The 15,552-nt window shown below is 38.5% G+C and overlaps 1 protein-coding gene across 1 annotated transcript; it reads right to left on the reverse strand.

Annotated features, from left to right (window-relative positions):
* Nucleotides 1-12,595: 12,595 nt before the first annotated feature.
* Nucleotides 12,596-15,302, reverse strand: LOC117424428 (haptoglobin-like). Its single transcript, XM_034040750.3, has 4 exons — nucleotides 15,183-15,302; nucleotides 14,556-14,653; nucleotides 14,000-14,271; nucleotides 12,596-13,276 (listed from the first exon to the last, which is right to left on the reverse strand). The coding sequence occupies exons 1-4, from the start codon at nucleotides 15,185-15,187 to the stop codon at nucleotides 12,770-12,772; spliced, it is 882 nt and encodes a 293-aa protein (XP_033896641.3). The 5' UTR covers nucleotides 15,188-15,302; the 3' UTR covers nucleotides 12,596-12,769.
* Nucleotides 15,303-15,552: the final 250 nt, after the last annotated feature.

Consider the following 15,552-nt stretch of genomic DNA (forward strand, 5'->3'; position numbering starts at 1 on the left):
GGAGCTAACCCCCCCCCCCAGGACAAGCGCTGATCAATGAAGGTGGAGGATGCTGAAAACTAATCGACAAGCATTTATTATAAGAGCAGGCAGAGATACAGTATGAATAAGGAAACACTCTACACTGAGTTGAGTGCAACTATTCAGCTACAATCATAGACAGCATAAGGATCTCAGGATCTTCACCAGGGGCATGTTGGTTGGTGCTTATGCAACTGGCTTGTCCCTAAAAGCAGTGGCAATATATCCATCAAGACTCCCAGATCTTCCAGAAAACCCCAAAAAGCACTACAGTTGAAAGCATGTGCTCACAGATTGAACCCCACTGACGTGTGCAAAACGTTGTGATGAGCAACAGATGTGCTACAGTGGCCCAAATTATCTCTACTTTTCTTTGACCAGGAGGTAAAGAGCCAGGAATAGCTCAATGCCTTTTCAACCACAGCCAAGTTAAATTCCAAAAACTGCAGTACTGGACTGAGCAGGGAGCCAGCGGCCCAAGAGTTAAAGCTGTTCCTTTGTACAAAGACCTCTGACAGCCAGAGATGAAAACCAGTAGTCTAAAAATGGGTAAAACATGAAATCTCAATCCTGTGTTATAAAATATAAATCCAGTGTCACACACACACCTGGCGTTATGTAATGTGATGTGAAGGAGGAAGAAGCGACTTCTTTAACTTCAGTTTTATGATCAAAACTGCTTTCCTTTGTACATTTGGTGGAACAACTGGATACTGTTTGGATTTATCAAATTAGTGTTATTATTAAAAAAAAAATAATAACTTGGCACACTACTTTAATACAAGTGCTTTGCCCTATAGGAAACAGAAGCAGTACCATTAGACGATCACAACATTAACAACAATGACAACACAATGGATTTGGTCCAAATATTGCACAGTAATCCTGAACAGATATGGTATCAGCAGTGCAATGGATTATCACAGTACATTGTTTCAGCTACCACTGTGACACCATTGCCCTCCAGTACAGAACCACTGCATTGCTATTGTAGTGCTACGGTGTTGTCACTGGAGATCATGAAGTAAGGGTTCTCAAAATGAAGCATGTTTTCTGGTACCACATCACAATGCTTTGGAAAGCTTTAGGTTGCAGTACAGCAGAAAGACTATTAGGAGTTATCCCAAAGGGGCCAGATGAGGCTTTGAAGTGGACAAAGCTCATCCTCTGCAGTTGTAAAAGGCAAGCAGTTAGTCCTGGCTGCTGGGGACATGATGTGTTCTGATTCTTTGAGAGCCTTTGCTTGACAGGCCAGTGACGTCAAAAAGTCTTTTCGGCCTAAATCCCTAAAATAGCTGACTTCTTGCCTCAGAGTGTGAGCAGTATGTTGATAAATGTAGTAAACATTTGTTTCAATTACAGTACATTGGCAAATGTGTTGAGGATATCATAGCGCTTCTGTTTGCCCAGCTGGCAGAGTCGTCTCTTTCTGCTCAACTGTCGAGATCACTGCGCTGGAGATCACAAGGTCCCTGGTTCTACCAACCCGTTTTTAAATATGCTACTTTATGTACTCTAATTTGTTTCACGAATTCTTGTCAGATTCCCAATGTATTTTTTGTATTTTTCCTACTCTGAAAATGAGCTGTTACATTAGTACTGTCTTCAATATGCAGGTGTGTATTATCTTTCACTGAACTCATCTGCTGTGTCCTTCACACTACACACTGTGTATTCAGCTGTTAAAACTGTGGAGGTTGTTATTGTAATGGTACATGTATGGGCTAAACCTAGAAGCAATTAACAAAATGGCAAATATTATTAGACTGCAAACAAGACTCAATCCTGGCGATGAGTCAGAGAGAAAAGCGATAGGCAGACGCATTGCTCCCACACACTCAGCACAAGGCCAGGTGACACCTTCATAAAGATTTGTGTTTCGCTTCAATGAGTTTTCAACAATTTTGTTTTGTTTTCCTTTTTGTTGAAAGCCTGCAGCTAAAGACAACCGTGCGCAGTGAAAAGCTTCCAAAAGGACATTTTTGAAAACCGTATAACATCTTTGACTTACAGTGTTACAGAAAATGATTGCAGTGGGTCACAATGTCCTGCATTAGCAGCACCTGGAAATCTAAATGTTTTTCAGGTGTGAGTTCTAGCATTGAATAACTTTTTCTATTATTCTATATATATATTTCAATTGTGAATTGGCAGAGTAATTCCGAGTTCAGCGGTTTAATTCAACTTTAAACATACTATATTGTCCATACAATGTACTTGTTATATAGAAGGAATATTCAATGAATGTTCATGGAGTACTATGGTCATAAAGATGGCTGTAAGCAACCCATTTGTCTCCTTGGGGGCTTGTCGATTCTTCAGCCATCCTTGTTCATGGAGTAACTACAGAGCTCTCTGTGTATCCTCTATGTATCACATTTGGGTGAGTGGTTTTGAAAATAGGTCCAGTAACCCAACCAATCAGTGGTCAACACATATGCAAAAGTATTTTACCATGGCCTAGATTCTGACACCCTCAGGCACTTGATGACTGGTCCTCAGGACAGAGCTAACAATTTAAGTGTGACATATTACATCCTATTGCGGGGGCTAATTCAATGTTTAAGTCAATGCATCCCTGCCATTCAAATGCGGTGGTAGGATGAAATATGTTGTGAAGGCAGTGATGCTAAATGTATCCTTTCTACATAAGTATATGTTAGTTTATATTTTTAACTAATGGCAATCTGTTGTCTTTCTTCCCCCTCTCCCTATCTGTCCCTTATTTGTTCCATACTCTCTTTTCTGCCTCTCTGTCTACTTTCCTCTCTGTCCCCGCCACCCCCCACCCCCTCCTCACCCTCTCCCTTCCCTCTCTGTGTCTGCAGGCTGTAGCAGCAGCTGCACTATTACACTTGGGAACTTGGATCTGGATTTGGATTAAAAGGGTTTGGGCTTTAATCACCTAGACTTTTTAGTGTCCCGCACACATAAAACTCTCAATCAAAATTTGAAGGCAGCGTGCCCTCTAAAGAAGGCACCAGCTAAAATGTTTATAGTTTTACCTGATAATTAGACCTGTTTCTTCAAGTTCTGATCTTTGCTATTATATTTCTTTGTAGCTTACTATGCAAGTTGTTAGGTAGTTGCTAAAAAATATTTAATGTTTTTTTTTTAATGTAAAAGTTGCTCGAAGTTAAAACATTAAGAAAATAAATTAGACCCAATTTTATGAATATAGCCCTTAATGTGATGTGACACGGTGCATGACTGGTATCTGCTAACTCTTGTCACTATATCTTGTCATTCACAGTACCTTAATCACCTCCACCGGCGGGAATATTACTAATTACAGCTCCTGAGCTGACAGTGTGAGTGTCATCTCACTGCTTGCTCTTTGAGATGCTTGTAGTTCATTTACGTGCTCAGGGAGCCAGTGGGTGTTATTGTTGAATCCACATGTAACTATCACAGTATTTAAGCATCCTCTTTAGACTCCCAAAACATTACACTCCCTACTAATCACAATGGATCTTTCCTTTTTCATGCACTGTATTGTGAACATTGAAGACATTGAAAAAGACTTCTAGTCGATTGAATTCTTGAAGTTTCTTTTAGTATTTTTAATTAGTAGCACACATTAGTGAATCTTTTTATAGTTATGGATGAACTACCTGAATCAGCTAGAGTACGGTACCTCTTCTGATAAGCTTCTTGTTGGTCACAAAGGCTGTCCCTGAAGTCATAGTAATCGGAACACATCTGTACTTCCACACTGTGGGTGACTAAGTCACTGTTGCCTCGCTGCTTGCAGCAATGTAATGTGAATAATGGGGTTCATTCAATTGACATAAACAGTTCAAATCCCGGCTCAACTGACTGACTCACTGTGTGACCCTGAGCAAGTCGCTTAGCATTCAATGAGAGAAGAAGGAGTTCTGACAAACATACAATGCCTCTCAGACTTAAACAGTAGTAAAATAAATATAAATAAATTATTACTTTATGCAACTAAAGAACACGTCATCTCCACAAGAACAGCAGCTGTTCCTTTTACTGCATTAAAATTTGATACAGGAAATTGAGTGCTAACCTATTTCAAGAATAGGGTCAAAAGCATCCAGGCACTGGCACTCTTCAGAAGCAGCACTTCAAAGAGTGTGTTTCCTTCCATGTTAAAGTAATTAAGTTCAGATATCTATTAGGCTAACTGATAAAATTTTGCAAATGGTGCAATTTATCTACTTATTAGTTGGGTGGCATTGGAACCACAAGGTGATCTTTAGCCACTGCCTCTGGATGAGATAGTATACCAGTGTTTCACTTTTAAAATCCATTAACAAGAATGGAGCAAAAACAATGAAGTGAGGAAAAAAGAACAGTAAAACAAATTGAATGATGAAAAACAAATGCAGTGTAAATAATGGAATGATGAAACAGCGCATGGGTGAGCATTGTGACAGGGATATAAAGAAGCTGTCAAGGGCAGACGCCTGTTGACTTGAACCTACTATCTTGCCGCAGCAGTGGGCAGCTATATTGTGATGCAACAAGGTGGACAAGACTATGAAGGAAGCTGTTTAATTGGTCCCTAGTAGACTCTGTTGGAGATCTCTGGCCCATTCTGAGAACTCCTTGTTGGTGTTAATTTCCCAGAGGGCTACAGTACATGACAGGGCCCAATTAGAGAGGAGGGAGCTGTCAGTGGGAGGCATGCTGGGACTGTGCTGCAAACTGAGAACATGGGGAGACACACAGATAAACACAGCCCACATTTACAAGCATGTAGACCAAGACTTAGACAAATTTAAACAAACTCTGAGCTCCCACCACCACAGATATGAGACCAGAGCCATGAGCTGATCAAAATGAAAAATTCCAGCAAATCTGATTTTCTGCAATGAAGAAATTGGAACCAATCATGAATAAAAGAAATCATCAGCATCACAGCTGGAAATGAGACATTGAATTGAACTGCTGAGGTGCTTGAATATAAATGTATCAGGAAACTACTGAGATAATGATTCACTGTATAACTATGCATGCTAAACAAAAGAAGTCTGTCATTGTAAAAAGTACAATATTTAGAATATGTTTAGTTAACTTTTTCTTTTTGATACTGTCTTTAAACGTTTAGCCATAGCTGTATCTTAGCACAAATACACCCACTGCAGTCTACATCTGTTTTATTAAACTCTTTATTTATTAAAGAGCTTACTGAAAAGATATATTTTTGCTAAATTAACAATTTGTTAAATGCTTCTTACAAAAAAAATAGAAATATATATATATATATATATAATTCATATTTGGTGCATGTGTCACCCCCCTACACTTTCAAATCACTTATGTAAAAAAATAAATATATATATATATATATATATATATATATATATATATATATATATATATATATATATATATATATATATATATATGACAAGAATAATTTGAGTGCGTTTTCCAGTTATGGACGTTTTGCAAATCTAGATGAATAATTTCCCTTTTTTTTTCTTGTACTGAAAGGAAGCTCGCTGTTGCACAGCTGGTAAACAAGGCTTATCTGTTGCCCTGTGTGGAAATGCAGATTCCTGTTTTAACATCTCGTCCCATTATGAATGCATGAATTTATTTAGAGCTCGGAATGTAAAATGCTTTTGAGGAGCTCACAGCAGATGTATTGTTTGCAGTTCTATTGGCCTCCTATAGATTCAAAATACAGGAGGTCCTGGAATGAGCCTGATAAATCATTCGGACAAGCAGAGGGTCTGAACACGTTGCACAGTGCTGTAGCAGGGGGGAGGTGGGGAGCTGCTGCATTAAAAGCAAACCCACTGATTTTCTACCTCATCCACACATTATCTGTGGAATCTGTGAGCTGTGGAATGTGTTTTGGTGATCTTTTCAGTTACATGTTGAACATATTACATAGAACATACCTTAGCACTACACTGTCGTGACACTGTAACCACACAACATTATTACACATGTCCTTGTGTAGTTACAATGTGTAATGATCAGTGATACACTGCTGTAATGCAACAGCATGCTTAATTACACAATTAAAAAGGTTCATATTTACTATAACCACATGTGTAATTACATTGTAATGTAATAACAATTTGGGTACGCTACTTTTTTGCAACTGATCAAGTTCACTTGCGGTTACTATAACTCTCCTCCTGTTGCAAACAAGTCACTTTTGGAGTAGAAATGTCTGATAAACTAACATATCTTCCTGATTCAATGCCGCTAAAATAATGGATGTTGCATTCCTCCGTATAATAGTGATAACACTGGGTAAACAAAAGTTCAGTCAGCTCTGATTTTTGCTTTTTTCAGGTTTTATTTTCATTATTTGCTGATATTAGTTAAATAAGCACAGCACTACATTCGATAGATTTAGTATTACCTTTAAAGAAAAGCAGATTTCACTTGGGCAACGCACATTAATCAAACAAGAATGAATAAAATGAGTGCTTTGCTTTGAGAATATGGGACAGAAACGCCAGTGAATCTGCAAAAGGAAACCAATAAACGTCACAGCTCTTTCTGGACATACAGCGACAAATTCCATTTAAATAGTTTGAAGATGTGAAGTTGCATGCTGTAAGATTTGATGTTGTTAGTTCATTAATGGAAGCTTACTGAAGGTCAGGAGGTGAAACTTAATTTAGCAGAGTTAGAATGAAGGAACAGCTTGGGTAATAACAACCCCTTTGACCCGAACTGCCAGGAACACTGGAATGGTTTAAATGAAAAATAACGAGGGGAACTTATTCTCATTAGATTTGATTCTGGTGAAATAGTGTGGATTGATCTGTAGGTTCTGTGGCTATAGCCAGCACATTAATTTTACTGGGGATTTCATTAGGATGCCAGGAGACAGCCCAGAGCAGGTGTTCCTGACTTATCATATGACCAAGCATTACAAACTTTACAATATTTGTTCTGAATCTGGTATTGTTTGCTGGGTTAAGGAGTTTCTTCAGAGTAGCGTTGGGATTAATATGGCACATCCTTTTGAAATGTGGCATAGGTAGGCCAGTGCTGACTGCAAAGTTTCAATTGTCTCATTTTCCATTCGTTTCTTTTTCTCTTATAATGCAGCTCTAAGTAACAGAGGTTATTAATCTTACCCCAGAAAAGCTTCTGCATAATAAATCTCTTTTAACTCAAGCAACTTTATTTTAAGGCAGTATTTTCCTAAGCTTTATTAAAGATCAGAAATACATGCACTTGTGACTTACCAATTAATAACCAAGATTTACTTCCTGTGCAGCTGTAATACTATCCTACCTTACTTTACATACAGAAAAGGGAGTTCCTTGTTTCTTGTGGGGTCCTTATAATTGTTCTACAGAGGCTGACTCTACAGTGTGGTGGTGGCAAGCTTTATGGAATTCACCAGTCAAGTGAAAAAAGACTGGAAAAAAATAAACGATCTACAGAAAGATAACAGACTTAATGAGAGGTAGGAACAAATCTTATTTTATTAGGACTTAAACCATAACTGCCAGAGTCCCATACAAGGACATTTCCACGGCTGGCTATAAAATCTATTCTTACTTCTTATTAGATTATTAGCGTACTTAGTCCATTAAGAAGTATTTTAAAGTTACACTGTAATTGTGGTTCCTCGCTATTGACCCGTTGGGAGACCCTGTAAAGGAGGCCTCTCGTAAAGGGTGCTGAAGGGTTTACAATGTGACTCAACACTGTCCTTTTGAAAATGCTCAATGAGGACTCGATCATATTATTAACAGTATAATTCTCCTTCTCTTTGTCTGTAGAAAGATAATTCATTCTAAATTAATTTACAGAGATGTCACATCTTGTTTTCAAGACCCTTCTAGGATTACATGAGAGACAAGCAGTTTCTGTTCAGTCATTATACGGGACTGACATTTTCAGCAGACTGCAATGCGGTTGTGAATGAAGGTGCTCTCTGACCAGCTGAAATGCCAATGTCATCTAATGAATCCTGACAGAGTGATCTGTACATGCATTCTGTATAAAGTATATTGAATATATATTAGACATTGATGTGATGCAGCCATCGGAAATGTCTTTGTATGAGATTGTATCAGATGGAAATGTAGTCAAATTAAGCTGTACTGTATTAAGCTATAAGCTATACTGTTTAATTTTTCTTATTTAACCATATCATAACCACAAAAATATAATACAGTGTGCTGTCTAAGATAAAAGTAGATTTTTACCCATTTAAATTTGTTTAGATTTTAAGATTTCTTATTATTTCTAAAGTTATTTTTAAAGCAATGTCATCTGCCAGAAAGTTTAGCCTAGATAGCTTTTCAACTGCATTTGCAGACTGTTTGAATTTTCAATTTCCAAAGAATTACTAATCAAACCATAAAAGAAAACTTCATTCATTTGCGAATGGGATGAATAAATGCTCACTTTATTATTATTTATTTATTTAGCAGAAGCCTTTATCCAAGGCGACTTACAGAGACTAGGGTGTGTGAACTATGCATCAGCTGTAGAGTCACTTATAACTACGTCTCACCCGAAAGACGGAGCACAAGGATGTTAAGTGACTTGCTCAGGGTCACACAATGAGTCAGTGGCTAAGGTGGGATTTAAACCGGGGACCTCCTGGCTATAAGCCCTTTTGTTTAACCACTGGATCACACAGCCTCCTATAAACTTGAATGTATTCAATAAACTTGAATGTATTCAAATGAATTATAGGATGGGGATCCTCACAACAATTGTAAAGCAAACTCAGCACTGCAAGACAAAAGTAACTGTCATGCAAAATAAAACCATATCTCAATCTATTCAGAAGTTTTCTAATATATCATTGGAGGGAGTTAAGATGGAGAAGCCCTAGGATCCTGACACCGTTACTGATAGGGCACATTGCTACTGAAATGTCTAAACAATTTGTTTTTCTCCAGTACTGAAAGTCTTTTTATTCGGCCCCTGGGTTTTGTGGTCTATGACACAGGCAGGGGCAGGAGGGCGTGGGATTGGGATTGCTAAACAGACAGATATAATAACCCTGCAAGCACGTTTGAAGACCCCCATTCCTTTATGGGATGTAACTGATGTTGCAGAATGACTGTGCTGTGCTGTAATCTCCATACAAATTGAGTAAACGGAGCATAAAATCTTGCATGTATTCCAGCTTGAACAGAACCAGGATATGATATTAAATATCAGACACTCCTGGTCATTTCTCTGATTTAGTCCTAACCAGAATAAAACTTCTAAGAGACTCATTCTTATTTAGAGGAGGCTAGGAGGCAAAGAGTACATGCTGAACACAACACAACCTCATATTTGTTTTAGCGAGAGTGTTTATCACTGTGGGTCGTTGAGGCATGGTGTGGCGAATCAATACCAGACGATTTTCCTCTGTATCCCACGGGAGCCCAAAGACCAGTCCATGCTCCCTGGATCCCCAGCCGAAATCTCAAAACTCAGCAGCCAGCCAACCTGCAAGCTCCTGATCACAGTACTTTGAGTATAACTTTTAAGCAGTGCTTTTATGGGGTTACATAGGACCAAATTTACTGCAGGGGTTGACATTATGTTGTAGGGACTTTAGGCTCCAGCAACTCCATGTTACAAACATTTCTGGTAGGGACTGCCTATACAAAGGCTATTGTCTATTGTTTTGGCTATGCTTGTGAAATATATCAACCAGATATCCTCACTTTATAACTCATTTTAAGTATGGCCTTGCAATCCTTATAGCAGTACGAAATAACACAATTAAATGACATTATTTGATATTAACACTACATACATGCCCCAAACCATCAGTTATAATTGTATTGTTTTGGCAACTACAGATAAATTATACAAAACGTTAGTTTTCTAGTCTGATTTCTAAATTACACTGAGAAGTATTGCATGACAGGCAGAATCTTTCCATTATCAATTTATCATTTTTTAGTTTCCAGAAGCTTTTTTTATGGAATGCGCTGTTTTATGTATGGTATCTCAAACTGATTTTTAGACATATTATTATTGTATTTATTTGAATGGGTTGTGTACGTATTTACGTACTGGTGGAATACAGTATAACAAATAAAAACACCCTTTTTCTCCCAATGAACATGGTAACTGGTACTGTAATACTGTTTGCCATTCAAATGATGGCCCATAAAAGGATATTGATAGGCCTAAGAAAAGTTTGAAACATATACACTGGGAAAAATAACTGGAGCTGGTTGATGCTCCATTGCCTTTCTCCTGTGTGTTGTGTGAATGAAATATGTGCTGACAGGATCCTTTTTCTCAACCAAATGTAGAAAATCATGAACTCTGACAAAAGTGGCATATCTGGTGGCTGTAGTACTATTGCAGGAGGGCATGTTAACATTCTGAGTTCCATAAAAGTGTCATCATGCGTACACTGCCCACAAACCCCCTCCTCTCAGCGTATGCTTTGTACACTTTCAGAAAACGATGATCATTTTGGCCCCTAAATAACGTCTTGCATGTGAAGAAACGCAATAGACTAACTTTAAATACGTTCAATAGGCAGAGCTCTTCAGAGCTTCTCTTTGTCAGTTTATATATGAAATTGAGATTGAAACGCTTGGGGCCTGTGTTCTGCTTTTGCATGCCACAGAATCTTGGAAGATTTAATTTATTGGGTTTACATTTTATCTGCTGCTCTTAATAATCTCAGCTACTTCTTCTACCGAATTCAACTTCAGTTGAATCTCTCAATTTCAAAATGAAAAGAGAAACGTTTTTAATTCGATGTTCATCAACAGGTGCATACAATTTTTGCAACTGTGATCAATTGCTTTATGCAAATAGAAGACGGGATAGCTTTCATAATAAATTGATGAAAGTAGAAGATTGAATACCATGTGGGACATTATCTAATGATGACGCTCTTATCAGTAAGTCTTATTTTAATAGATGATAAAGCTATATAATATTACAGGCCTGTCAGGAATCTGTAAAAGAACACTGTATAATCACAGTCATATTTGTCACGACCAAAGTCACTTTTCCTTAAAACCTAATTCTATATGAAATGTATCAAATACATCCCTCATGTTTGTTAATGGAAATTAATGGAAATACTTCCTTGCTGGGACTGCCAAAACTCTGTTGACAAAACAAATCCCAAATGTATAATTGCCCATTAACAGCCCAGCAAGACAATAAACTGTCATCCTTCCAAGCTGGAACTGTTTCTGACAGGCACGAAAAAACAGGATATATCCTCTCCCTCAGCAAGCTTAATATTTTTCTAAGAAGGTTGGTGTTTATCTCCTCTGTTACATGTGGTGGCTGTCAGTTTTCACTTAAGTATCAAAAAAAAAAAAAAAGATTACATCCATCGGTCAAGCGTTTAGGAAGCCTTTTCTTTCATTAACTCAAAGCAAATGTGAAATTAATTTATATGAATGCCTTTTGGGATTGCTTAAAACGCTGCCACCTGTAACTACAATGGAAACTAATTATAAAGCTGTGTTTGCTATTCTGGAAGACAAAGTGAGGAAAGTCATTTTCTGGTTCAGTGGTTTAAGAAAATGAATTTGAGAAGGAGTTACCCTTCACTCAGTTTCAGAGATGTGATTTCATCCTTGATGCCAGGAAGGAAAGAGAAGAGTAAAGAGTGCATTGAGATCATAAAACATTTACATTGAAGGCTGGCTGAAAATTTGCATCATTTTGAAATCTTTTTTTTTATAGGAATCCATACAGTTGGGCTATATCTGTTAAATTCACAAAGCAGTGGAAACACATCTTATAAGGTGTGTTTGTGTGTATTATATACATGTGCTTCCAGTTTGGATTACATTATGGTACATTCTGTACTTGGCTACAGAACTAAATTTCTTTATTTTATTCAGATTTTATGATTAAGTGTTCAGAAAATGAAAGCTTGGATGAAAACTTCTGGTGTGACGATTATATCATGTGACACTGTGGAACTCAGCAGCAGGATATTTATTTCAGAATAAATCAATACTGTTCTCATAGTTATATGAGCCACATCTGAAATTAATACATATCTCACTATCACCTATATCCCAATCTGTGGACTGTGAGAAAATCCCAAGTGGTCTGTGAAATATGTTAGAGATCTGCAACCGCAAATTCTCACACTACCAAACAATTAATATACTACCCCACGCAATGCAATACATGTAACACAGCATGTCATCAAATAAGCTCATAACTGCAACACAGGTGCTGTTTCTATTGCATAGATTTTTTTCACATGCTGAAATAATTAACTGTTAAAAGGTAACCACATATTACCATTTGTGATTTGTGTCTTAACAACAATACCTATAGTAGGTTATCAATATAGCCGATGTAGCATAAATATGTATGTCCGGAAGGGAGTGGTTTTATATTCTCAGTCACTTCTTAGATGTAATTAGAGTTTGGATTTAATTTGCTGTAAACATTAAGCCCTGAGCAAGAGAGCTCTATTTTCACTAATTGTAAATTGCTCAGGTGCATCAAAATGGAATGCATTGATCAGACAGAACAGTATTTTTTGTGCTAGACTATCAGACCATCACATTGCCATAAGAATTGAGCAAATTGTGTTAGCTTTTGTTTTAGAGGCGTTAAGGTAAGTTACTGTTATGAAACTAACAAGAAACAAATTAGGCGTGCATACAGTAGGAGCTTTTCATTTATTTCTGTAGTTTTAAAACACCATATTTTTATTAAGTTAATCTGATCCTATACCAGTGTATAGTAAATTACAAAAAACCTTCAGAGAGGAAAGATCACTACAATGGTGTTTACTTCAAGTATAAAGTTTACTCCCAGCTGTGCTCTGCTCCTCTCAGTAATTCCCCAGGACGTGGTATATCCAGGGCAGGTAGCTGGACAGCTTCATGAAGACACTGTAGGTCTCCACCGAACAGCTCTTGTCGAAGGAGAGGATTCCGGCCAGATACCAAGCACCATCCTGGGGGTCCTGCACTGCAAAGGCTGCCCCTGCATCTCCCCAGCACGTGTTCTCACTGAATCTGGTGACCTCAGTGCAGAACATGTTCTCATTCAGGACTGGCACGTTTCTGAGCAAGTGGGCACTGGAGTTGTAATAGTCATGGCACTGTGTATGGTCAGCCACAGCCAGCATCAGGTACTTGAGGTGCTTAGAGTACTCAAAGTATGCGCCCATCCCAAAGCCCGCCACGTGGCCTTCTCTGCCTTTCACTACGTACTCCTTGAGAGGCAGACAGATGGGCATCACATTTTGGCCCAAGGACACTTTCTCCCCAAGCTTAATTAGTGCCAGATCGTTTTCCCACTCTGAGCTGTTCTGGAAACGGGGATGCATGATCACCTGGAAAACCATAGACAAACCATGAGTCAGAATAGTCAAAACTATATTAAAGGCCACTTGTATAGATGTACCACCTTTCCTTGGTGAAAGATAGGATTACTGTTACAGTATCTAAAGATCTACAATATTGCACTATAGTTGAATATGCAATTGCAAAACATTTGTTGACTATTTTTTGTCCCAGTCCCTTCATCAATCATTATAAGCAGGTATTGTAAAGACATGTTATCCTAAAACACAAAGCTTCAGCTTATTTTAAGCTCTACTTTACTTTATCAAGTTCTAATAGTGATTCTCCACTCGGGTAACAACACACGTTTTTATCAAATTCTGTTTCAACAAAATATGTACAGCATATTCTGTTCAAAATGACCCAGTGGCCCAGTACTTGTCTATAGCAGGACATAGCAGTTTGATCCATTCCTGGTTTTACTATGAGTTTAATAAGACACACCTGAGCTTGTTACCTATACACTGGAGCTGATCAAGCTCACATCAGTACCTGGTATGGATGAAGCTGCTATGCAACGGGAGTCTTATCTCCATCCCTGTATAGTATTCATACATTATTAGGTTGATTAAAGGAAAATTATTTCAGCAAAGTGTTTTGTGACATCGTAAACAACAAACGCATCTTATCCACTGCACAAATAGTCCAGGCTCCATAAAGGCTGCCAGGTACACTTGGTACACGTATGCATTTTGACAGCTGCATTGTCTCACCTGCTCGACTGGCACCTCGGCACTGTGGTTGGCATGACGCAGCTCTGTGATGCCCACGTACACCCGAGGGAGCTCTTTCTCGGTGGCGTTACTGAAGTTGCCCATTAGGTTCCTTCCGCTGGTCAGCACCCAGCGGTCAGAGATCAGGACCCCCCCTCCCCTCACTAGATCCCCCCTCAGAGACACCAGGGCCTGCCAGGGGACATTGGGAGCAAGCAGCCCCCCTACCATGCGCCGGTCACGCCGGATCGATCCAGCCGGCCTCCCACACACTGCAATGCAATGCAAGAACATTCATGTAGCGCAACCAGAACTTTAAACACCCAATCATAAGATATCCAGAAGCACCTTGCTCTTTCTTCTTGCATCACTTGGATCTCATGTTAGTGTAAGCAGTTCATCCACAACTATAAAACATACAATGGTATAATATGTAATAAAAAAAAGCTTGAATTGAAGAGATTAAGAAAGACTTTTAATTTTGGCAAATTATTATTATTATTATTATTTTTTTTAAGTTTACTATAAAGTTAGAAAAGCAACTGATTTGTGTTACCTGGCGGAGTTTCTTTCTGAGGCTTCTCATTGACTTCAGTAAGGGGCTTGTCTGCAAAGCAGAGTCCGGAGATCACAACAAGCACAGTCAGAGAAGACCTGGAGAGTAATCAATGAATCTGTCACGGCCCTGTGTGTTTACCCTGCATTCTAATACACCACTGTCAATCTTCTATATAGAATTAGTCACTCAAACTCTGAATGCAGGTAGTGAGCAAGTTGTATCGACCGGAAAAGTGGTCAGAGAGTTGCGCAGGATTGACTGAGTGGCCACTTTATCAGGCTGACACCTGGGAAAGCAGTTTCAAATTCTTCTCTGATGATTTGGCATTCTTTGATTGGAAGCAGTCAATTCATTTTGCAACACAGTGAGTAATTATGCAGACCAAGCCTCCTTGAACAACAATATGCTCCAGCATTAGTGTGTTAAACTGTCACAATTGCAGCAATTCTTGCCATGCCATGCTTTTAATATGTTTCCCTGTGGAGTTAAAATGCCTGCTAGGAATATTTGAAGCAAATACTTTTTGTGCAGCTGGAATGGATAGCAAAGTGTGCTGCAAACCCCTGAAGGTGACAGCACTTTTACTTTAAAATGGTAAAGTCATACATAACTCACACTACTTACCACATGGCGATGTGTCTGTCAGCATAGGGTGAGAATGCCCTGAGCGGTGAATGTTTGACACTTATATACTCTCTTCTGCGCTCACACTTCCCATAACCAGGAATCACGATCCACAACTATTCCTGTAACTTTCGCAACCATTTTAATTTGACAGGTCAAAACAGTTCAAACGTGCCTCAGCAATCTTTCCACTAGTACAAACTCTTCCCAAGTTCAACTTTTTCCTATTTGCACATTTACAGTTCCTTACTTCCTTACTACCTTGCTATTCTATCACTCTTACATTATTACTATTAGTACATTTTGTAACCACCCCAAAACATTTGTATACCTTGTCGTACCTGACTGGCTACCATGTACATTTTTACAC

This window comes from Acipenser ruthenus, chromosome 19 (assembly GCF_902713425.1).
Source record: "Acipenser ruthenus chromosome 19, fAciRut3.2 maternal haplotype, whole genome shotgun sequence".
In the NCBI taxonomy this organism is placed as follows: domain Eukaryota; kingdom Metazoa; phylum Chordata; class Actinopteri; order Acipenseriformes; family Acipenseridae; genus Acipenser; species Acipenser ruthenus.